The sequence below is a fragment of the Neltuma alba genome, unplaced genomic scaffold, assembly GCF_004799145.2.
Source record: "Neltuma alba isolate B1F8T4 unplaced genomic scaffold, ASM479914v2 tig00000911_pilon, whole genome shotgun sequence".
Taxonomy (NCBI): Eukaryota; Viridiplantae; Streptophyta; class Magnoliopsida; order Fabales; family Fabaceae; genus Neltuma; species Neltuma alba.
In genome coordinates this window covers 2,761-29,263 of record NW_021632252.1, presented here as the reverse complement: position 1 = coordinate 29,263, position 26,503 = coordinate 2,761, and the positions used below count along the sequence as shown (strand labels likewise).

The 26,503-nt window shown below is 36.5% G+C and overlaps 1 protein-coding gene and 2 pseudogenes across 1 annotated transcript; all 3 read right to left on the bottom strand.

Moving 5' to 3' along the window:
* Nucleotides 1-41: 41 nt before the first annotated feature.
* Nucleotides 42-3,970, bottom strand: LOC114747998 (polyadenylate-binding protein 2-like; annotated as a pseudogene).
* A 4,519-nt stretch (nucleotides 3,971-8,489) lies between these two features.
* On the bottom strand, nucleotides 8,490-9,613 carry LOC114748007 (WUSCHEL-related homeobox 4-like; annotated as a pseudogene).
* A 13,742-nt stretch (nucleotides 9,614-23,355) lies between these two features.
* On the bottom strand, nucleotides 23,356-24,992 carry LOC114748015 (ethylene-responsive transcription factor RAP2-1-like). The gene has a single exon (XM_028936375.1). It carries the CDS (start codon nucleotides 24,754-24,756, stop codon nucleotides 24,259-24,261), a length of 498 nt encoding a protein of 165 aa, XP_028792208.1. The 5' UTR covers nucleotides 24,757-24,992; the 3' UTR covers nucleotides 23,356-24,258.
* Between the last annotated feature and the right edge of the window lie 1,511 nt (nucleotides 24,993-26,503).

Sequence of the window (26,503 nt, the reverse complement as noted above, 5' to 3'; positions counted from 1 at the left end):
CAGAGTTCAAGAACAAAATATAGCTTTCCTTAGTATGACTGACATCAATACCTGGGAAAAAGTTTGAGCAGTCGGAAGGGACCAGAGACTGCATAGATTGCAATAAATTGACCACGCAAACTCTTACGAAACTAGGTTGTCATTAGAGAGAGCGAGGCCAGTTGATTGGTTGGGCTGCTAACTTGCTGAGCAACATTTCTCAAAACCTCCATGGCCTCAGCAACTTTAGCCTTCAGCTTCAGGTGATTCAATAAGATGCAATACCTCAGGCTGGTCCATCTCCAAAAGCATGCCTGTTACCTTAGCTGCTGCATCACGCTCCAGCTGTTCTACAAGAGGGTATAAAGCCTCGCCCAGCATCTACACAAACCATTCGCGAGATAGAATCAGTGTGATAAGAATCTAACGTCCAGTACATATGAAAGTAAACAACAGGCTGATTCAAATGCAAAACAATAGAAGGAAACAGGACTTACAGTCCTCTGCTGTTCAGGTGGAGCATTTGCGAGGGCTGTAGCCAATGCCTGTCTGGGCAATGGTTGCCCAGCAGCATCCCGGATTGGTAAACCACTCATGTCATAAGGGGCAGAAAGCATTCCACCAGCTCCTCCAGGCATTGGAACATCTTGCATGTTGCGACCAGGAGGGTAACGGTAGGCACGTCCTCTTGGAAGCATCTAATTAATTAACACAGGAAGCACCTAACCCCATCAGCCATGCAGAATAACAAAGAAATAAAATGACATAAAAAACAGCGTGTGGACAAACCTGCTGCTGCATTAGTGGCATCGGCTGCTGGGATTGTTGCACAGGACCTGCTCCACGGCGCCCCCCAGGACGTGGACCTTGTTGACCCTGCTGGACCATTGGAACAAAAAAGTTTGGCATTGGAGCCCCGCCAGGCCTCATCCCAGGAACGAGTTGCTGCTGATAACCAAACCCAGCCTGAATCGAAGATCACAGGGTCAATTACTTAAATACTCAAATGTGTAAAGCAAGAGTGCACAACATATTCCAAATACACGCAAGGCGGATAATAGCAAGTTTCAGGAAAGACTACAGAAGTAATTGACCCAGACGACATATACTGTACGCTTGGTGGATTCCCCCAGTGGCAAAGTAATCCCCCTTGCATGGGGGAGGTGGGTTCAATTCCCCAGGGCCATTTTAGCCCCTATCCAATTGAAGAAGGAATATGTTGCACTTCAATTAACCAAACCTTCAGCTACCAGTATATGACTAGAACACCAGAAGGTATGCAGAGATTATTCAGATCACTGAGACTTTTATAACGCCTTCATATAAAAATTTAAGGCGTATAACTTGTAAAGAATTACTTGTGGGGGAATGATGGCAGGTGGTGCTTGCCCATACAAAAATTGTTGTCCCAGACCTGGAGCCCCAGGAGGATACATTGGCATGCGTGGACCAACAGAAGGCACCAACGGAACAGGCCTCATTTGTATGAATTGCGCCTGGAAAAAACAATTATTTATGGTAGGTAAACACCGAATAACAATTAAAGAATAATTATTGTTAAAAAATAACTTGCAGCTCTTTCTAGTTATATAGATGATCCCAGCCTATGGTATCCCCATAAATTACTGCGATGTAATGACAAACACCACAGAAAAGGGCTCACAGCAACAAGTATTCATTTATCAATAAATTATTTTAGGCGTGAATACCTGTAACCTAGCTCTTCTGTCTTCTTTTCTTTGAGCATGTGCAACATACAGCGGTTTGCCAGCAACCATTTTACTATTCATCTCCGAAAGCTAGAATCATAAACAGATATGTGAATGAACACACTAGTTCCTTGTTAAAAGATGGGAAATTGTTACAAGCAGGCAGTAACTTACAGCTCGTGAAGCTTCTTCAGGAGATGAGAATGCAACAAACCCCGATCCTTTACTTATTCCATTTGGTTCCCGCATAACCTGAAGTTTCAAGTCAGGAGAAGTGCATTTATTAAAATCTTGCTACCAAGAAGATTGATAGCTTGACCAAAGAATATGACTGACAAAATGGTTAATTGTATTTAGATACCTTGCAAGAAACTATTGTACCAAATCCAGAGAACATTTCCTTCAGTTTCTCATCACTGATGCTCTCATCCAAATTCTTGACATACAAGTTCATCCCTTGATGTTTGTCAAGTGCTTCCTTCATACTCTCCTCAAATCGTCCTTTCAACTCAAGCTCTCTTTCAGATTTCTTTTGAGCTTTTCCAACATACCACTCCTTGTTATCAAACTTCTTTCCGTTAAGTGCCTCAACAGCATTAGCAGCATCATCTGCATTTTCAAAATTGACAAAACCAAAGCATTTTGATTTACCATCTGCATCTCTCATTATCACGGCACTAGTAATGGTCCCATATTCTCCAAAAGTTTTCTTCAAATCTTCATCAGTCATTGACTCTGATAGGTTTTTCACATAGACATTATTGAATTTTGTCTTGGTAGAAACACTCTCTCTATCTTCTTTTCGCAGAAAATGCCCTACATAGACCTGCTTATCATTTATCAGCATGCCATTTAACTTGTCAATTGCATTTTGCGCAGATTCTTCTTTGTCGAATTGAACAAATCCATAGCCTTTGGACTGGCCAGATGCATCCGTTGCTATTTTGCAAGAAAGAATATTTCCAAAAGCAGAAAAAGTCTCGTGTAAAGCCTTGTGGTCAATTGTCTTATCCAAATTCTGCGCCACCATCAGAACAAGAAAAAAAATGATTGAAACAAGATATTTAAATGAAAAGAAGTGGTCCATTGAGGGAAGAAATAGTTCACTAAATGATCACCACTCATAGAAGTACCTTGATAAATATATTCGCTGCTCCACTCTTCCGACTACTAGGATCCCGATTGGAATACATAATCCTGATGGGCTTGTTGTTCAGCGGCGTGAAATTCAGCTCATCCACTGCTCTGGCCGCTGCGAATAAATATGACAACAAATGACAAGAATGACAGAATGCAAAGCTTATTAGTTTAATTTACTTTGATTGTGTGACGGAAGAATGATTCAACAGTTACGAATTAGAATTAGAAGTAACAAAACAACACAAAATGCAGAGTTTATTAGCAACTAAGCAGTATTTACAGAGGCATCGCACGCAACAGTAAAAAGATATAAGATATATCCAGAGCAGAGGTTCAATACTTCACAGGGGCAAATACAGGCAAGGAAAAAAAATCAGCGTAAGCAGATACGACGTGTTCCGTTCATTCAATGACTGCTGCTCAGGGGAAAGTATTGCGGATGTAGATGAAATTGTAGACACATCGTGAATAAATAACCAACAAGCTACGAAAAAGGCACGCTCATGTCAATTTAGTCAAGACTAATTAACGAAAAACGTAGAGAGGGCGACATGACTAACCATCCTGAGTATTACTGTAATTGACATAACCGTAACCAAGGGATCGACGGCTGGTGACGTCCCTGCATACTCGAACAGAAATAACTTGTCCCAGCCGGTTGAAGAGATCGTAGAGCTGAGAATCGGTCACGTCCAGGTCGAGATCCCCAACGTACAAGGATGCACCCGGGAATTGGTTCACGGTTGGAGTCGGCGCCACACCATTGGGAGCCGACAAAGGGTTCGGATGCTGCACCTGCATTTGCGCCATCTCACGCACAACTAAGAAGCCTGTGTATTCCTTCCTAACTTCAGCCTTTTTTTTTTTGGGTGTTTTGAGGTATTCTGGCTACACCTCCCCTCTGGTTGACGATGAAAATCTTTAGGGAAGGAAAACGGCAATTACACAGTTCAAACCCTAAATTGATAATGATCAAAAGATATAACAAAGTAAGTATGACAGTTTATGGATTTTCTGCGTAAGTAACGATGATGAATAGAGATGGATGAAAAAGGATAAAGCCGTCGGAGATCCGAACGGTGGCCGCGCAAAGAAAAACCAGAAACTGAAAGGTTTTTTTCTTTTTTTTGGGAGGGCAGACTCTACCTGCACCGCACCGGCGAATATGTAACAGTGTAAGTTATATAGTGGATTCGGAAACCCTAGTTTAATTCCTGGAAGGATTGAGATTCGATTCGACGGCCCAGATCTAGAAGACCAGATGAAGTGGGGTCCAGGGAGTGAAGTCAGATAATCCTCCCTCTCTCTGTTGTTTTTTTGACCCGATCCTCTTTTGATAATCAGGAGAAATCAGATAATAATAATTCTGTCCTTGGGGACTAAGAGAGGAGGTGTGACACGTGGCATGCTGGTCGCATCACCAGACGCCTCTTGTTGGGCGACCACTTCTAAACAGACCAGTTTATGGCTCGAATTCTATCTTCGATATTTTATTTTAGAAATTAATGATTAATGATTCCGAAGAAAAAGATATTTTTCTAAATTAATTTAGTTTTTATGAAGAAAAAATCTTATGATTTATAAGGCTATTAAAATTAAAAGTAATCCTCAAAAACAAAGATTTAACAACATGCTCGTAGTTTGATTTGATTGGACGAGAAATACGTAAAGTAGCCACGTGGGATGATGACGAAGGTGAGAGCAGGCTGACTTGGGGCGACGGAGGTGAACATGGTCCGTGAATGGGATTTGAGCGCTAGGGTAACGTCCCCACACGGTAAAGAGTTCTCCATTCTCCACATCGGAGGTCACCTTATCTAGGGAGTATTTTTTGAACACGTCATTCTTTAACCATCAACTTTGCTGCCTTTAAAATTTGCAGGGAGCGGTTTTTCCTCTTTTTGTTTTTTTGGCCATCAGTTTTAAAATTAAGACAGGGTATAAGAATTAGGCAATTAATTTATCTTCCGGGCCCTTGCTTAAACACCGATTGTGCAATGAGGTACTCTCCTTCTGCCTAAGAAGGATTACCGAGGGGAGCTATCCACGAAACAACGGCTATCATTTTGAGACTTTATTTACAGTTGACCGTCTCTCACTGTTTTTCTCGTTTGAATTAAAAATGATTTATTTCACTTATTTTGTTTCAAAAAAATTACTTCGCATGAATTTTCTAAACATTCTTTTGAAAATGTCTCCCCAAAATTTGTTTGCTGAGGATGTTAACTCGGAATTAGGATCTCTCAAATGCACACCAGACACTTTTGATTGTGCCCTTGCACGTGATTGGAAAGATGTATTAAATTAAGTATGAGGCATATTGTCCGAATAAATATACTGAATTTCCAAAAAAAATTTGGAAAACATGGAGTTTATGTTTTGTTAACACAATCAGTTGACATTCAAGAATTTGAATTTCCAACACGATCATTGTACAAAATCCGAACCAGCGATGTTGGATGGTATTATGCACTTAGTGCCTGTTTAGATTAACCAAATAGCCACTTTTTTTGACCAGAAACCAAATAGCCACTTAATCCAGATATTACAAAATACTCATATTTTTACCTTTTTTTTTTAAGTGTATCTTTTCATTTTTCTTTTACCTTCAAATTGATTATTGGGCTATCTCCACCGTTTTCCCCCAAGAATAGAAGGATGACGACAGGGCTGAAGCATATAAGGCCCAAATGATCACTGCCGTGCCCAGCAGCTCTTCAACGACGCAGTTCGATCCATAAGGCTTTTTGTGGCCTCTTACATGGTCTGTTTATTTTGTCGAACAGCCGTTAACATCAAGACGGATATTAAAGTAGCCCACGGACCTTATCAAGCCCCCTACCCCGTTTCTTTCCCATCTCTTTTTATCCAACCAAATCATATTTTGTATTAAAAAAATAATCAAATCAGATCTTCAATTAAAACACAAGAAGTGATGTTTGTGTTCGAGGTTTATTTGTTACTAAATTCTATTTTTAATCAACTTTGATTTAAAAATATTGCAAATATACATAACACTCTACTTAGATATTGGGATCCTTAATGAATCGATCACAAGGGACGAATCTGGAAATCCCTTTGCATCAAGTTTTCCTAGAGTAAATACCACTTCCAGTCATTATTATAAGATCTCATTTATAGTCTATAAACAATATATTATAAAGAGTACCGAAAGTAATAGTTTTTTTGGCGGGGGGTCAATGAAAATTACTTTTTTATACATTGGTTTTAAGAGTCCCGTGTGAAATCACGGAGGATGAAATCTGATTAGAACGGTGAGGTTGTAAGGAAAGGGATATAAAAATTGAGAAAATGATACTAAGAAAATTAAAAAAAATATATTTGAAATATTTAAAATTATGACTTATACTATTTAAAAAAAAATTATTGCTTGCCAAATAAATTCTTAGTCAGGACTCATAAGCAAGGTCATGATAAAAAATATTCTCGCGTGTCAATTAAACTTTGGATAATATTTTAATTTTGATTTTTATCCTTAATGCTCGTTACGATTAACGCAGACCACATGTCAAGGAGACTTATCCGCCACTTAACAAGATTTTTTTACATTGGCGGTGGCATTGAAATCTACGCTCTTAAGTCATAACTTTATCATATTAGATCAACATTGGCTGCCTACGTACGGCTCTTTTTTCTTATGTCACCGAATGTCGAGGGCTATTTATCATCATTTTATTCTCTTCAATTCAATAAAATATAATGTTAAAACAATTCCAGATCTTTGTTTCTGTAACGAAGGCAATTATATGTTTAATTTGATGAAAAAACAGAGCTGAATGTCGAGAACCAATAAATTGAGTAATTCTTTTTCTTTCCCCGGGTCCTCTTTTTTTTTTTTTTTTTAATGTCACAGTTAAGAAGAATAACGACACACTCGTACAGCAACTTTGGGAAATGACCTGCGAAATAGAAAATAATAATGGAGATCCGTTAACACGGCTCGATTGAAAAATAATGGGAAATAGAAAGCAAAATAGCTCAGTTGGAGATCGTCTCTGTAGTGGTCATCCTTTTCACAGGTCTCACAGTGTTATAAAATAAAATAAAACTCGTAATAATTATTTTGTACTACCTCCGGTCCTAATTATAAGAGCCAATTGACTAGTTTGAGGAAATTAAAAAAAGAAGTTAAGTTAGTTATTTGTAATAAATAGATGCTGTCTTTCCTAAAATATCCTTACTAATCAAGTATATTGGCTAAAACTATAATTATTAAAAGGACTATCTTGGAAAAAAATTGAGTAAATGTGAAAGACAAAATGGATTGGGGTCTTATATTTAGGATCAACATAAAAGCCAAACGGGGTCTTATATTAAGGACCGGAAGTAATATTACCCTATGGTACGATGAGAGAAGGAGAAGGGAGAGAGAATTTCAATGAGCTTCATTTAAAAAATTAGAGAAATAAGATTTTAAAATTTTAATAAAGAGAAAATATAAGATAAAAGAATAATATAAATTAATTAAAAACTTTTAATCTCACTTCTTCAATTTCTTGAACCGAATGCATTAAAGTTTTCTCCCTCCATTTTCCTCACCAAACAGACCATTAGCATGAGGGTTAAAGCCTACTCTTCCTACAACCGGTCCTTTTTCGGCCTGGACACTTCGGTATATATAATATTACAATTTTAAATATTTGTTCGCTATTAATTCTTACTAATCGTAGTTCAGATCCAGTTTCAGTACTCATTGTTTTGATGAGTACTTTAAGCTCATCAAGTCTTGACCGTATATATTAATTTGAACAGTTCAGATTTGTAATATTTAATTAATTATTTTAAATATAAAAATGATAGGTAACAGATTATTTTTATTGTAGATTATCTATATTAAAATAATTATTTGAACAAATAAAAATAAAGAGAAATCAAATCTTGACTATTCAAATAAAATATTGATGATCCAGATCTAATGAGTTTAAAATGTTTATCGATAAGTACTGAAACTGGTTCTTTGTTCATACGCAACCTTCACTGTAATTTTTATAAAAAGGTCGTTAATTTTGTTTCCAGTTTTTTTTTTTACCAGCGTTTCCAGTAAAATTTTAGTTAATTCTTGAACCGTTGAACGATATCAGTAAACGATAACGCCACGACACAGAAAGCGAGAAGAATCTGGTTGGCTCTCATACGTTCAAATCGCTGATTCTATCTTTTTCCCTCCAAATTGTTGAGAGAAGTGAGGGAATGGCCCCACAAACCACTAATAAAGATCGTGCGATAATTAATAAGAAATTTGCATGTCAATGATGGGAAGTTTTTTTTTTTTTTTGGGGGGAAAAAATGCATGTTGCCTTGGATATGGTTGGTGTGCCTGCCAACTTTTTGAAAGTCGGATGAATAATGGGGGGGAGTGGAGTATCTGGTATGATTTTCTTTCAAGTTTTCGGCTAAAGGACAATATAATCGTGCTTTTTCATTAAGGAGCTCAGTTAAGACGTAAAAAGGGAGCTTAAGAAGGAGAAGAACAAGTAGGTGCGTGGACTTCAGTGTTCGTAGCTTCCACTTTTAACCTAAAAGCTTCGATTCACAAGTTTCTGTAGTGAAAAGGGGTAGTTTTTTTCCTTCAAAGTCACACACCCACCCCAGGCAGAAAATCGAGAAAAAAGCGAAAGACAAATGAAAAAGAAAGGCCTCGGCAGGAAAGTCAGGAGAGGATAGCATTAAGTGGTAGAGTACAGAGAGACACAATGCAACTTTGTCTTTCTTCTTTCCCCAGCAGCAGCAAAAGAAAGAAGAAAAATAAAGAAAAGCGCACATAATTGAATCAGTAGGAGTATTTGAGTAGAAAGATATCACGTTGGTGGTTACCAAAGCTGCAGGGCGCAGAGAACATGGGCGGACAAATGATGAAACCCCTTCATCTGCCTTCCGGGTGTAACGGGAAAAGCTCCAGAGTTGTGTGTTCCTCCTCTTTACACGGCCTGCTTTGTTCTTGGAACCCCTCAAACGCCCAGCTCATGCACTTCTTCTTGTACGGACTATCCTCCTCCGTCCCCACTACTTCACCCTGCCGCGTACGTCCAAAATATTTAATTAACTAATCCGGACTTAGATTTATGAATATCGAGTTGAGATGCTAATTAATATAGATAGTGATGTCATAATATGTATGTGTACGTACCAGCCTTGCGTCAAAAGTCACGGTAGTCGTGGTGGTAGTAATGGGGTTGGAAACAGTGGATCTGGGAGTTGGAGAGAGGGCAAGATTGTTGCGTTTCTGCTTTTGCCTCTCGCGTGCTTTGTGGTTCTGGAACCAGTAGAAGACATTCTTGCCTTCGATCTTGCCATACTTGGCGAGCTGAGCCGTGATCTGCTCTATCTGCTGAGCATTGGGGGTTCTCATGCCCCCTCGGTACAGCATCTCCAGTATCCCTATCTGCTCCTGCGTGGGGTTCCATCTCGTCCCTCCCGGATGCGTTTCCACCTGCACAATTTAATGCAAAAAACCAACAACTATATTTAATGAGCCAAAGAGGCATATGCGTAACAGAACAAGCAGCGTCAAAAACGGAGCGTATTTGGCACCTGCTGGGGGGAATCTCTGTGAGGATCGTCGGAGAGTTTTCTGGGGCCACTTTCTGGGCGGATGAAGGTCTTGAGTCGAAGGGAGTGGTGGGAGAGGTGGGGGAGGAAGGGAGCTTGGGGGCGAGAGGGCGGAGGCGTTTGCAGCCGAGAGAGAGGGAGGGTGAGGGTTCGTGCTCCCACAGCGCACGTGCCAACTGATGCACCTTCATGCTTCCCATGGTGGAGAACTTGAGGGTACGCAGCTCTCTAATTATATAGAACACGACACGCTCACTAAAGTCACCAAGTGGGGAGTGAGGTGGTGCCTGCGACAACCAAGACCAAATGATGAGCTACGGTTGACTTTGCATTTCCCCCCCTTTAAATAAATTAACCCCACACACACTCTCTCTCTCTTCTCACTTGTGTGTTGGCCCGTCAAATCCCTTTTTCCTCTTTCCCTTCTTCTTCTTTCTTGGTGCGTCATGATAAGGTCTCCATGCTTTTCGGTGGCCTCTTTGGCTCTCTCTGTATTTCAAAGCTTTTGGCGATTAAAGTGACCTCACAGCAGAGGAAGGAATAAAAGATTCCTCCAATCCCAACACTTGAAAATGCACTCCCTTTGATCTCCTTTTCTAGATACGGTTTTTATTTTATTCATTTATATTTGCAAAATGGATGAGGGAGGGAAGCGTGGTTCATCAGTGCCCTCTCTCTCTCTCTCTCTCTGTTCCCCCCTTTTTTTCAAGTGGCGGAGAATGTTGAAAACACAGACTTCACGACAACTGAAACCTATACTCACAATTTCCCACTCCTCTTTCGGAACTGTATCTCCATTTCCCATATATACTCATAAAATATATGTAGGAGAGGACACACCACCACACCATGCACCATCTAGCCAGTTTCCACATCTACGCGCAATTTTAATAATGCAAATCATTTTGTGTCCTACCACATATAATGAAATTATATATATCCTACGCGTAACGACGTGCGTGCGTGCGTGCGTACAGGTACATTTATATATATATATATATATATGTATGTATGTATATTCAATTCCAATAATAGGATTGTGCAATAATAATAATAATCACTTACACGTAAACACATTATTGAGTTTTGAGTGCAGCTGGCAACCAACTCGCCACGTGAGTAAAGGCAAAACAACTAAACATTCAATAGTATGGCAACACGTGTGCTTCAATACGTGGGCACGAGTGGCAAGCGCCGCACACGTGTTTCGGTCAAAATACATGATGGTTAATCATCACAATTATGCACCCGCAAGCGAGCTAGGGTGCTTTCGTTATCTGATCTTCTTCACTTTTGATTCTGTCCGTGTATATGTTCATGAATTATGATGACTGATTTTCATTATTATTGCTCCTTCTGCTACTTGCTCGCCATTATATTATACGAATCCCGCCAGTGAAGGGACTGTCCTAACATATGAAAACAGGAAGCTTTCTTTTTCCCGGTAATAATGTACTGTGGCAATTCTTAGGCATACTTGTACCTCCTTACCTGCAAGTGTTTCTCCACTTTTTCTGCAGCCAAATTATGCAGTTCACTTGACTTCCAACATTAGTTATTACTTCACGTAATGTGAATGTGTTGTCGTAAGTTCACACATGCAAATATTACATTAACGTTTAACTTCCCCTTCCCAAACCGAAAAAAAAAAAAAAAAAAGAAATGACGACGATATGACGATGTGATAAATCTCAACATCAATATCGCAAAATTTGTAGACATGGAAAGGTGAAAGTAAATACACAGCCACCCACAATCATTTTCGGGGAGATTTTCTTAGAAGGATTCGGGATTTGGACAAGTATATATACCACTATATTACATAATTGTGTGTGGTAAAAGTTCGATGCGGATCATCCCCTTTCAAATATCAGCACTCCTTTTAAACCTAGAAATCAAATAAACAGGGAACTAAAAACAAGCTTCATGTGAATCTCATCAGGCCCTTTTTTTAAATAAGAAAGAGGCTGATTTTATTCCCACGAAGATTTGCTTATTAACCCTTGATGCGACCTTCTTAATAATATTGTGATCTCCCTGATCCTTTGAAAGCTCCATTATCCTGTGACGGATCCCAAGAAGCCTCATTTTTCTCCGATTATTCTGCTGTTAATGTCCATGGCTACGTGTCTGCAACTTAACTTGATTCTGCATCCCTACTCCTGCAGGAATAAGACTTTTCCTTCGGCTGTCTGTGTAACGAGTCACGAGCTTATCCAATTCATGACCTATTTTAAGCCCTTCCAGAGAAATGAAATCTTGCTGTTATTGACGAGAAAAACACCGGGCGATGGCTGTAAGTACGTAATAGTGTGAAGTGGCCTGCACCGATAGAGATAAAATAATTTCCACAAGTCATGCTGAATACATAACTTTTGATCCAGACATCAATAATAATGATCAAACTTGAGTTGCATGGTGTGAAATCAGTGCAGTTAGTTTATTAATAGTCATGCCTTGTAGTTAAAGGGGAAAGGTTGATTAATTCGGGTTAACTTTAATTTTTCAAAATGTGGTGTGGCATTGGCCAGCTGTCACTATATGTGGAAGTGGAAATTAAATGGGGGAGATAATGATTCCAAAGTTGACAAATGTGGAGATTAAGAGGGGGGGGGTGTGAGGCCATGTTATTTGGCTTCATTCAACACAGATCCGTATCTGATTGCACCACATTTATATCTTATCGGCCTTCAATCACGACAACGCAAAAAGCAACATTTTTCTTTCCTTCAATCTAGCTATACACCTAGCTAGGTTTTCATGATTCTGTTCCTATTTATCCTCAAATAGCCAATTCAGGAACTTCTACTTCTAGCCAGCCTGCCACTCTCCCGCCAGCTAATCTTACGCCTCAATTATACCCCAACGTCACTTCGTGTCTTCCCAAACCTACGCAATTATATGATGCCAGGCATTACGTGTTGTGTCTGGTTGCAGATACGACTTATTTATAGTTCAATTATATATCTGCCGAGGATGGCCAAACGCGTAATCATCATACAATTAGACCATAGGAATATATATATATATATATATATATATTATGCAGATAGATATTCATGTTTATATCCAATAACTTAAAACTGTGGTTCCATGAATCATTTTCAATTAGATGTATGGCCATTCTTGATCTCATTATATCATGTAAGACTTCCTACCTCCCGCTTCTGCTCCTACTTCATACCTACAAGTTCAACTTCGGCTTCCATCAAATATAAGACGAAATGTTACGAAACTTTCAGAAGCTGTGTCTGATAAATGCATCTTTTGTGGTCACATATACTATTTTTGCTTCTTGACTTCGAACATATATGGATTTCTTTTGGATCTATTGATTCAGGTGAGACAGCCTCCATGCACGGAAGAGATAATCATGGTTTTAATTGAACTCATCATCGTATGACACAAACTCTCCCTCTAACAAATAGTTAAAGTTTCTAAACTTAAAAGTCCCTTCATTTCCATGTTTTTCGAGGCAAGCCATTCCATTATTGCTTAGTATTTCCACCAGTTACCCAAGAAATAGCTGTATTGACAAACATCTATGATTTGAAAGATCTAGCTGCAGAAGCTTGGCATGAATAAACCATTTCTGGAAGCAATGAAAAAACATATTGATGGATTTGGCAAAGAGAGAAAGGAACAAAATAAACAGCATAATTGCGTGACTGCTACAGATGATTGTACGGTAAGATGATGATGATGAGAGAGAGAGAGAGAGAGAGCGCCATGAAACTAAGAAGAGAGGCAGAGATAACGGAAACGAAACAGAGTGCGAGGGGGGGAGAGAGAGGACAGATGAAGCGATATGAGTGGTGGAGGATGAGAAGGTTTTGTCTTGTTGAGGAGAGAGTGGGAATGTAAATATGATATTTGAAAATGCGGGTCAAAGATAAAGAAAGGGGAAGGGGTGGGGGTGGCATTGGCATGATGGGGGGTGGATCCCACACAGTGGAGGAAAGCGGTGGGAATCCATCATGAGGGGAAGACAAGGCCATCATTTGCACGTGTCCATGGACCATACATTTCAATCACCTTACTTAGCTAGTTCACTTCCACTTGCTCTTCCTCATTTACATTATATCCCCCCTTTCATCATCATTCCATTACTTCTCCATTTCTATCAAAATTTTCCACCCTCTTCTGCTGTCTGTGAATCCAATCCTTGCTCCTTCGTTTGCTTTTTTACATGTATATAGCTGGCATTCATTGCAAAACTACACCTCGATTTATATAGCTGCTTTTGAAAACTAATGTATTTTTTTTATCAACATCTAATTATATACCTAGCTAGAGTCACCTTGAGTTTTGACTAATCTGAATTGAGTCGGGTAAAAGTAAAACTAGGAAAATTACAAATTCTCTCAAATGTTTAACTTATTAGTGCAAACCTATCATAGTTGAACTAATACACAACTGGCCCCTATATTTGTTGAGTTAGTGCCCCTTAATTTAAAGAACATTTTTCAATTTACTTTCGAACAATAATTAGATAAATGTGTCCTTAAATTTTCGGCAACTGATATTCAAACATGCAATATAAATTTAAATAACATGAACTCATGCTGAAATGCTTTAAATAGGCTATCCATAAATTTTAACTGGTGACACTTTTTATATGGAGTACTACCTCTGGTTCTGAATATAAAAGTTAGTTTAACTTTTGATTTAATTCTAAATATAAGACCCTAATCCACTTTATCTTTGATGCTTATCTTTTTTTAAAAAAATAGCTTTTATAGTAGTTGCACACGATAAAGATTCTATTAAATAGTAGTTTTAGCTAATACATATGATTAGTAAGGATATTCTAAAAAAGGCAACACTTTTTTATTGTAACTAATTTTCTTAATCTTAACAATTAGTTCACTATGTCTTATATTAAAGAATGGAGATAGTATTATATATATAGAGGGGAACAAGGAGCGACAGCTGTATTGTTAGGTTTTTTAAGGATATAAGGAGACAATTGTTTTTTTCGCTATATCATACCAGCAATTATAATCATCAGTGTATCATGAGTTTTATACTGGGAAGTCTAACTGAAGTGTGATTTAGTTTATAAATTTAAGAGACTATCTCCCACTCAACAAGCTAGTTTTTAATTTGAGTGAGAAGGCTTAATAACCTTGAAAATAATTACTTATACAGAGTCTAACCGGCAAGAGAGGTCAAGTGAAATACCACGATTTAGAGTCATCAGAAAAGTTGGCACCCCATTTCCCCATAGATTAATCTCTTGAAGCGTGCTTTTCCTTTATATCTGTGGTCAAAACACAATAACACGTCCATATTGGAATCAACAGATTCATTATTGTCAGAAGGGAGAGAAAAAAAGACTCAGGCACGGGGATGCTCAGCATCAAATGAACTCCGCCCAAACCTACCTTTTGCATTTTGGTGGGATGGAACTGGAACAATTTATCAGCGTTGATCCTAAGCAAGTTCAAAACGGTGGTAGGTGAAATGTCTTTGATACAGTGACCTGAGGCGGAAATCATAAAATCTAGACGTAGGTGAAAATGACATAGCAAGATGTGCTGTTCATGCCTTGGCGTAATTGTTGAGGACGAAGTGAGGTGACTTTTTTATTTCTATTCTCATAGACCTTATTTTGGTTGGAAACCTTTTAGCTTGGAAATTGATGGAAAAGGATTGATGGTTGCTTTAATGTATAAAGCTAAATAAAGTGAAATGCGGGAATCATCATTGTTCGGATAGAAATATATTCGCAACAAGATCTAGATGGGGCATCTTTATATTCACTTAACTCATGACTTTTATGCTGCACAGTGTTAATTCCCCCCTTTCCTTTTCCTTTTTTCCCGAGAAAGAGAAGGAAAGTTAAGGAGAAGAATGAAGAGCATGATCGCATGGTGAAATACTTGTCACTTCATGTAAGGGAAAGTGGGCGCAAATATGCAGAAGAAAAAAAAAGCTAACAATATTTTGTTAAGGAGAGGAAGGAGAGTGAATTAATCGACTAAATGGATGACAGTCCAAGCACACTTAGTTGAATTGATGGCATTGAAATATCATTCACTGTACAAACTTTTCACCTCTTTCCTCTCGTCTCATCTATTAATTCCTTCCTTCTTTTGCCTTTTAAATTCTTTCCTCCTTTTACTTCTTATGTGTTGCTTTTTACCTTGCTGTTTGCACTTTGCACGAACTCGACTGATGATGAGTGAAAAAACCTTCACCGCTCTTCTCAACTCCAATGTCTCTCTCGAGTCTCGATCTGGTCATATTCTTTATCTTTTTTAGGCAAACAAATTTTATATGAATAAAAGTTTCCTCATGCACTTTTCTAACTGGGGAGTAAAAAACGGAAACAAAAGGCGCCTCAAAGTAACCAGGAAGGGACATATATATATATATTGACCTCGACGATCTTGTTTTCCCGCCACAAAACATACCAATAATACATACATCTCGTTGCCAACCCATTGTGTCATGTCTAAATATATCAACCAAATCTTATTTTGGCGTCTTTAGTTAACAAAATTACAGATCGATCCATGTTTTGATATATCAAGGATATCATTTGTCCGCTTGCTTTCTCGTAGAGGTAGCAAGAAAAAGAAAGAGAGGAGGTGAGATTATCATTGAAAGAGATCCTGCGCGCTTAATTTGTACAGTCATACATGCATGAATTGAAGATATTGCCTACACAATACTTTGGAGGAAAGAGACATATAGTTAAGTTTATGTAATTAGAGTATTTTGTTCCAATTCAAAAAAAAAAAAAAACCTCTGTTTCTTTAATCAAACCAATCCACATCCAACAATTATATATTGAACCTCGACTAATCTGAGTTGAGTTAGAAAGGACTAAGAAGTCAGCAGAGCTCTTCCAACAAATATAGACTAGACCACCCCTTTTACTAGCTAGTCGAGCTTTGCGTTTGAAGCATGGTTAAAAATATATATATATTGTACTCCTCCGGTCCTTAATATAGGATCCAATTCTTGAGTTGGTTTTAGTCCTAAATATAAGATCCATTTCTCATATTTATCAATTTTCTCTAAATTACCCCTATAGATATTCTCTCAACCATAATCAAGTAGAAGAGAGAGAGGGGGTATTAAGAAAGATGATTATGGTGTTTTAGGAAAAATGTGTTACTTTTATTATAATTAACTAACTTACCTAACTTCTTTAATCTCATCAAATTAGTTAAATGGGTCTTATATTAAGGACCGGAGGAGTAGTTAGATTAGAATATAAATTTACGTGCTTGAGTATATCCGGGAAACTTGCGATGGTAACAATATATGTTTAGCTAGCAGTAACCGTTGCTCCCCTGATCTATTTATCTCCAACAGTTTAACTAGGGGAGTCGTTATTAGAGAGAAATTACCGCCGTGGGAAGAGATGCCAGCCACCGCCATCTATTTTTCAATTGTTTTACTATTTTGTTTAAGTTTCAATGATTATGGAAATGAACAGGTGCATGAATTGAAATTTTATTTGCGTGTTGAGATTTCGATTTCATTGTACAGGCATTTGAAATGAAAACCAAAACTAAATCACCGTGTTCATGCGCAATCTTGCGCGCGCACGCATATAAATGCACTGTTGGTTCATCTGTATATAGTAGAGAAAACTGGGGAAGGCCCCAGTAAAAATTTTCTTGTTGAAAGGGACCCCGATTAAAGTATTAGTATTCTGTCTATATAAAACTCGTAGAGTAGAGTATTGATATATTTTACGTAAAAAAATTTATCAGATTTTTATCGACAATTATAATTTCACTGCAGAACATTTTCCCAATTTTGCCTACATAGTATATTTGCCCCAGATATAAATTATTTCAAATTAATTCACATACACTAATAAAAATAGTTGACCAAGGTTGAGTTGTTGAGTATAGCAGAATGAGTTAATCCAAGCAAATCAAAATTGAAATTCATGCCGAAAGAAATATTCACATTTAATGCACAGAGATATTTCAAATAGACCCTAATAGGATGATACTCATGTTTAAATAAAAAAATAATTATGAGCATTAGATTTGTTATAAAATTCAAATGATTTTTAATATTGTATTTACTAACTGTGCTAAATTTTAACACCAATTATACTTTCTCTGATTATACTTTATTAGGTATGGATATGGATACATGTGTGTGTAGTAGAAGAAAAATATTCCTCTGGTCCTAAATGTAGGACCCTTGTACTAGTATGTATAAGGGTCTTACATTCAGGACTAGATGAGTGTTTAATACTCCTCCGGTCCTTAATATATGATTCTATTATTGAGTTGGTTTTGGTCTTAAATATAAGACTTATTTTTCATATTTATCAGTTTTCTTTAAATTATCCTTATGGATACTCCCTCAACCATAATCAAGTAGAAGAATGAGAGGAGGTATTAAGAAAGATAATTATGGTGTTTTAGGAAAGATGTGTCACATTTCTTATAATTAACTAACTTACCTAACTTTTTTAATCCAATCAAATTAGTTAAATGGATCTTATATTAAATATCGGAGGAATATTAAGGAACAAATCCTTCTAAAAGGTGTAGGACCAGAGTGAGTATATGAAACTTTTTTTCTTTTTTTTGCCAGAGTATATGAGTTTGAGAGGCCCATATATGATATATTCTTGAGACCTTGACAGTTCGCTTTGGACACTGGATCTTGTTCATTAAATACGCAGAAACACTACACCGACCAGTGGTACTGTTAGGGTTGCCCAGTACATCCATATTGTGGTCCATTAGCCAGTGGGTTTGCGTGCCAGGCCTTCTGTGCTTTTTTTTTTTCCCTCCCCTTTTGTTGGCCCAAACAATGTTTATTTGAGTAAAATATATTGACTACCTCTCTGATTTATCTAAATTACAAAAATCTCTTTTTATTTTGAAAAGTGAAAACACATACCTTTCTTAAAATTAAAATATATGTTACACAATTCTTCATTATAGTTTTAAGATTTTATTTTTATCTATCCAACCGTTAAGTTTGACTTTCAAACTTTTATTTTGACTAAAACATCTTTCTTTGACATAAATGTTATTTAAAAATTTATATATATATAAAATATTTTTTGATGCAACAAAAATAATTATAATACATGTATTCTCAAAATTTTTAATATGTTATAAAATTTTTAATTTTGATTATATTATAGAATTGTATAATTTTAATCCTTCATTGAAATATTGAAACTTAAGGTTTCTTTTAAATGGTTAGAAAATATTTTGACTACTTATTTTTTCATCGTGTAATATAAATTGCGTGAGTTCAGAAAATTATATAAGTCATTTAAATTTATAATCTAAATTTTTAAAAAATTGCTGTGAACATTTATACCTTATCTGATTTGATCAATTATATATTTATTTAGAGAATTAACCAAATTTTTATTCAACATTTTTTTATGTTTACATGAACTAAATTACTTAATTTTCTAGCCTAATATGATTAAAAACATTAAACAAACAACAATTTGTAAAAATAAAAAAATAAGGTAAAGGAAAAAATCTTAAATTCTTTAAGATAGTTTTAACCAAAATTTAGGAATTTAGTATGACGAAAGGTAAATTAGTAAATTAAAAATATTTCAACAAAAATTTTAATTAAAAAAATATCTTTTTAGAATATTCTTAACAGAGTTAATAGTTTGGATTTAAGTTTATGCTTTTAAAATAGAAAGGAAGTCCGTGTAATTAAGACAAAATGTAATGGAGGTTAAAGTATTTTATTCTATTTATTTTCCTTTTCCCTTGCTTGGTTGTAGCTTGGAGGTGTCCAGCTATCCATCAACCAAACATTTAGTATTTGTTTGGATATAAATATGTTTCATGTAAATGTAAATAAAATTTTTTTTATATATCATCTCTAGTTCTTAATATAAGATATTATTTGATTTTTAATTTAGTCATAATTATAATACCTCAATCTATTTAGTCTTTCATATTTATGCATTTTTTTCTAGGTAGTTCTTCTAATAATAGTAATTCTAGCCAACACACTTGATTAGTAAGAATATTTTAGGAAATACAACACCTATTTATTACAAATAACTAACTTAACTTATTTTTTTAATCTTTTCAAATTAGTCAAATAGCTATCATAATTATGACCAAAGGTAGTACTTGTCTTGTAATTCGTAAATTAGAATTAAAAAGCTGATTATAAATAATTTCAAACACTCCCCGTTGGCTTTTATTACCAGTAACTTTGTTGTTAAGTGTTAGAAGATAATATGATGTATTTTAATTTGACAACAAAAAAAGGCGAAGAGCAATGAGAAAACAGTGCCCTGGGACCTTCGATCCCATGCTCATCACCTGAAACTCCCAAATCGATACTGATGTATGTGTGAAAATAGAATAAAAATAATACTCCTCGGTTTTAATATCCATTTAACCAATTTGATTAGATTAAGGAAGTTGTAAGTTAGTTAATTATAAAAAAAATGATAAACACCATGATCATCTTTCTTAATACCCCCACTCTTCTACTTAATTATGGTTGAAGGAGCATCCATTTGAAAATTGATATTATGAAAATGGGTCTTATATTGACCAAAACCAACTCAAGAATTGGGTCCTATATTAAGGACCGGAGTATCATTTTATCATTTATTGAAGTGACTGATGCCTGGCTTTTTTTTTTAGCATTATTTGCTCAAATATTATCCTTTTCACATTAAACAGGCTTTGAACCCTTAAAGCTTTTTTATTCGCACCTGATAAAGATAGAAAAAAAGGTATACCATTTAAAAAAAAAGAAAAAAAGAAAAAAACGGTATACCAAAAACAAAAGAGAACGCTATAAAAATGAGCTGGGCCTGATAGAGTGGTCCATTCAACCTGGTAAAAGAGGGAATCTGGCTCGGGAAAAGTTGCCCTAGTAGGAGGGGCCCAGTTTCGGCGGCTAGCCCCATGTTAGACCGCTTGGCCCTTTTTTTTTTTATTTTATTACTTCTTCTGAACTTCACTTACCCTACGCTAGCTAGATGTTGTGAACGCCGAAAGTTGTTTTAAAACCATTAAATCACGTCCCCTGACAAATTGAAAGATACATAGGACATATGAATGACCTCCTAGTATTATCGCAGAAATTGAAAATAAAGACCACAAAGGAAGAATAATTAAGTAGGGCTAACCTGCCAAGAAAAGTTCCATTTACACTCCAGAAAACCACATGTGGCTAAGAACATTTTCAAATAATATGAAGTTATTTTCACTCAAAAAATGTGTAAAAAATTACATTATTCATACTTCGTCACTTATAAATATTCTGCCTCATAAAATCACATTCAGTGTTCATTAACTAGTATCGATATATTATATCAAATCAAATCAAAGTATAATAAAACATCAAATAACTGCTATGATGTCACGGGGCGGCTGGCGCAGTGTACGTTCGGAAGGAACATACCCCACAAGAAAAAAAGTTCATAAAAATCAACATGCATATATAATATAGAAATGCAATAATTTATGCTGTGATCTTTATTTTGTCATAATATGGAAATACAAGTTATTTTGTTTTCTAAAAAACTTCTCACATTTTCAGCTAAAAAAAAAAACTTTTCACATATGCATGGTGGGGGAGGGATGTTTAAGGAAATAGATAAATAAAAATAAGTAAATTGATATGTTGTTACGGAGTCAATGGTGTCTGATGATGGTGTTGTGCGCGTGTGTGATTTTTTTTTTTTTGCCCAACGTGTGTGAAAGTTATTCACCTATTGGAATTTTTGGGATTTGAAATTTATAATTAAAAATCTTTCATCACACACAACATCAATATACACAAATTAATAAAATTGGCCGGGTCGGCCAAGAGGGGGAAAAATAACGAGAAAAACACAAACAATTGGATATTGGTCCAGAGAAGAAAGAGACAGTTGGAAATGAAGGTTTATTTGCATTAGGAATTGGGGGATCTGTAACTTTGAAACGCGTGGAATTGAAAATCAGGGAAGTTAATTTATTGATAAATTAAGCTGGCGCAGTTACAATTAATTTTTGGGGCAGTATCATGACTGTATATTTGATCGATGAGTAAAGTTAAGCACAATCATGCAAGGATGGGAAGGGACAACTTGTTGAGGAAGGCTTTATCATGTCCTTGATTTGATTATTAGTTGATAAGTGTGTTTCCACAATAATTAAAGTAATAATAATATGATTCCATATGAATGATATACAGGCGCAGAAGCAAAAGGCCACATCATATCTCTCATTTTCAGTTGGATGATGTATCTCCAATTCATTGGCAGCGTTTGGTGATGAGTAACACCACCTTCTGTGACATCATTTCCTTCAGTATCTACGCAAGGTATCTAACTATAACTAAGCAATTCTTAGCCCGTACACATTGACATTATTGAAAATAATAATATGTATATTACTAGTATTAATTATGTATTTTACATATAAAAAAAAAAAAGGCAAGGGCTTGTTTGGTTCGTGGAAATTCAGGTGATGGGAAAGGAAAAACCGATAACGTAACATGTGTCTCCTCCCATTGTCAACGGTCAAGCGCATTTGGTTGCTCCATGTCCCCGGCAAGACCATTCCCCATCCAACCTGCATTAATTCTTGCGTTTCACAGTCAGAGTGTCGATACCTAATGCTCCTTCTGCAATGAGAATGATGCTTCCATTTACCATAATGCCCTCATCTTTTGGAGGAGATCGAGGCATAGGAATTAATTAATTAGAAGCTTTACGACGACCTCAAACTGAACATTGCCAAGTGTTTGATGCTGGATCTCGAATCATTTTCAGTCGGTCATATAAGGAGGTTTTGGACACGAGATCTGGAAGCTTCCAACACTGCATGTATCACTGATGGCTTAGAGCAGCCATAGGTGAATATCGCATATGCGTTTGACGTCTTCTTCCACCTCCTAATTAACTTCCTGCTTTTTGTTTGTTGGAATTTATATATATGTACATGGTTTTTTTCCTTTCTATAATTAGCAGGTCTAATATGGTTTTTCAATAATCCCTAGGTATTATGATGCAACTGTGACAATATCTCATTGTTCATACAAATATATTTTAACTCTGCACAAGGCATGCATGATACATGCCAACTGAAAGGAACAATAACTCAGAGAAAAATGTCGATCTTCCAGATCATCATTTGAAGTTGGATACTACATGAAACCGTGCTTCAAATTGATTAAATGGGGAAAAGGAGAGCAGGGGATTGGGGTGACTTTCATTATTAGAAAGAAAAAGAGGAAATTAGACAAACATTTCAGATATATAGACCTAACGGATGCTGATGACTTTAAAATATATGGCCTGTGCATGCATGTCTATATGAAGGGCGGGGAAGGTGGTATCTAATGAAGGGTCGCGATCAAATGCGTTAGGTCGGACGATATTTGTCAGCTGATTTTTCTGCATAATTAGGATCTCGAGTTTAGTATTAGACAAGGTAGATCATCCTTCGTGGAAAATGTATTATAATTGATAAGAGTTGCAAAAGTATATCTTGTTCACAAATTTCAACTCATTTGTCTTGTACTGCTTGCTTGGTCAGAATTAGATAATCCATTTAATTTGGATATGGCAGCACTCAGCCCCGCGCTTCATTCTCAGCCGTCCTTTGCAAACAGAACTTCACACACAGGCGCTTCTGTCAAATCTTTTGGCTCGCTCAACAATTGAAATATCTCTCTTCTCTGACCTTGACAATCGTCATATCACATATTAATTTAATTACATGACTGTGCCTGATTGCCGGCGCTAATTAATTACTTAATCCTTATGATATTGCATTAGTTTGAACATATAAATGAATGCGTCATCTTTTGAAGCCTTTGAAACTTATCTGATTGGAAGAAACGTGTTTATAAATAACAATCTGAAGGGTGACCTTTACATTTCTATCTTTTGTAATTCTATCTTGTTCAAAAGTTGTAAGAAATAATTGACAATAAAATAATGCTGGCACTCATGGATGGCGGTGAGCTAGAAGGAATTCTCCCACAATGATTGGAAGGCAAGCATATAAATAATGAGGAACAGTTACCGTCCACCAAGAATGGGGGCGTATATTGTATATAGACACACACTCTTTAAGACGTATGGAATAGAGAAAGACAAATTTAGTAAAGAGGAGACAGTTTGTTCACATGGCAAATCAGAAACATGAAGGTTTGGCCAAGATGGAATTGTGTAATTCATAAGAATAAGGAAAAATAATAAAAGAGGATGGCAGGGTCCCACGAAGGATATGAAACTGTGATGAACAGAGCTATGGAGGTAAGGAAGCTGCAACTTTGGCTGCGAGGGTGATGGGTGAGAGATTAGACAGGCTTTTGTGATTGAGGTCCACTAACTCTTAACCCTCTCCACCCTCGCCCCTGCCTTGTTCTCTTTGTGTGGCCTCCAAAATCTGCCTCTTCATCCACTTGTTGCCTACATCCTTGCGGCTTTCTTGCCTCAAATCCACTTATCCCATTCACATAACTCAAAGCAGCCTCCCACAGCATATACAACATATTTTATTCACATTAGCAATCTCAAAGCTTTGCATATAAAACTATCTATTAGAGCAAGATGTATAGAAAGAAAAGTTATCCTTTCTATTCGAATATAACCCAAATAAAATTAAAAGTCTCTAGCAACAAACAAGATAGTTCATTGGATGATGACTATCAGAGACCAGCAGAACCATATGCCCTCCGATGTGGAGGGGGACCTTGTACCTTAGCTTGTTACACTTGGGAATATTACACCAGAAGCTTCACCGAGAAGACTCAGTATATATCATGTATACCTACTACTATTACTACGGGCTATCTAGTTGGGGGAACTAATTAGAGAGGACATATATAGAGATTCAGGATCGTAATTGCTTGTATATGTATCGATCAGCTAATTATAGTCTTCGACGGAGTCTTCGGGTTGCGGGTACTCATTCAAGTCGGGTTTGTCTGAGGTGGTTTGGGTAGAACTGGTGGAGGGAGAGGAGGCGTGAAGGGCTGTTTGGAGGGCGTCAACTCTGGCGCCGACTTCGGTGGCTTTCTTGCGTATGGAATCGGCGGACATGTCGCCGCGGCTGAGGGCGTCGTCTTCTTGGAACAACAGCTCGGGGAAGTTGAGGGAAGCAGAAGGGCCTCGGAGGTAATAAACGGCGGTGTCGTATGCGCGTGCGGCGGCGATGGGCGTGGTGTAAGAACCGAGCCAAATCCTGGACCTCTTGTTGGGTTCTCTGATCTCAGCCACCCACTTGCCCCACTTCCTCATCCTTATCCCTCTGTATGGCTTGTCCTTCGCTGCTTTTTGGTGTTGTCTCTGCTGCTTCCGCTTCTCTGGGCCGCTTCTGCTCGTCGTGATCGTCGAATCCCTCGAACAACAGTCTCTTTCTTCCATGTTAATTACTGTACCTACCCACCGACTTTTGCGTTAGCAATAAACCTTTGTTGCCCTCCCCCAAAAGATGAAACGGAAAACTATTTCTATTGCTTCATCGCTTGAGGAGGCTTAGATCTGTCAATAAATATCAGGTTGTGAGCCCTGAAAGTTAAGAAGAAGATTCTGTTTTCCAGACCCAGAAAAGACTTGGCCACCAAACCATGTTGCTGTTGTATTAGTTTATATTTATAGACGAAAAATGATGAGGGGGAAAAGAAAAGAGTTAGAAAGAAAGAGAGAAAGAAAGAAAGGAGACTTGTTTATATGATGTGCGCTATTATTCTTTCAATTAATTTTTTAGAGAGAGAAGAGTTTCGTACTTGGCTGCTAGTCTGTCGACTGGGTACGGCCGCCACGTTGAGCTTCCTTTAAGATAAATCCAAACATGGCCGACACAATCCATCAGACCATCTCCCCCCCCCCCCTCTCTCTCATTTGAAAGGCCAATTTGTTCAGGGATTCATCATACTCCTGGGCGCCGACGAGGACCGCTTGCGCCTCTCTGTGGATAGTATATCGATACTAGGGTGCGATATTCATTAATAATTTAATATTTACTCTGCAACATACCAGAGTATTTCTTATTTTGAAAATTTAATAGAAATATATGAATAATACAAAGTCAAAGGCTTCATTTTTTCAGAGATAGATGTTGATATATATACACACTACTCGGTCTCTTATTAGTTATTATAAGATTCTTTTAACTAAATTGTGCGGTTTAAGAAAAAAATTAAAATTAGTTAAAAACAATTAATATGTAGTAAATATAATTTTTTTAAAATATATTCCTGTATATAAGTGAATAGATGTGAGAGAGTAATAGTAAGATAAATGAAAAAGAAAATATATTAAATATATTATATTATGGGTAAAATAGGTAATAATGCATTAAATGTTCAAACAAACTCAAAAAGGATCTTATAAAAAAAGAAAAACTATTTAAAAAATTAGATTTTATAATAAGAGGCGGAGGAAGTATAGAGTATGTCGCAGATTGATATTTTCATGGACGCCCCTTTTTCTGCTTTGCCTAGGGTTTTTGTCTTTTTCTCTCCTATCGATCGTATATAAGCAAGTATGAATGTATTTATGTGTAATTTGAAAGTGGATGAATAATTAATTAATAAAAAGGGGATAATTATACTCCTTCAACACTAAATGTAGCTAGTAAAAAAAAAGCTAGGTAGGGAGTTTATTTTGATCTTAAATCTAAAATCTTAATTCATTTTATTTCTCTTCATATTTATCTATTCATCCTAGATTAATTCGTTTAATTTATAAGTTGATACTACCTCTGGTTCTAAATATAAAAACTAACTAAATATTCAATCTGATCCTAAATATAATACTCAATTTACTCTATCTTTTATATTAATTTATTTCTTCAAAGTAGTCTTCGTGATGATGACACATGTTAAATTGTTTCCATTCTAATGTACGTAACTGATAAGAATATTTTAGGAAAAATAACACTCATTCATTACAAATAAGTAACTTAATTAATTTTTTAATATAAAAATTAGTTATCTAGCTCTGATATATATTAAAGACAATAGGTAGTTTATGCCTCTGATCCTATTTATAAATAACTTTTAACGTATTTCACATAAACAAAAAAAAACATTAAACTTCATTAACTTTTATTTAAACTTTAACAATTTTTTATTTTTTTTCCTATTTAATATATGCTATATGTCATGTA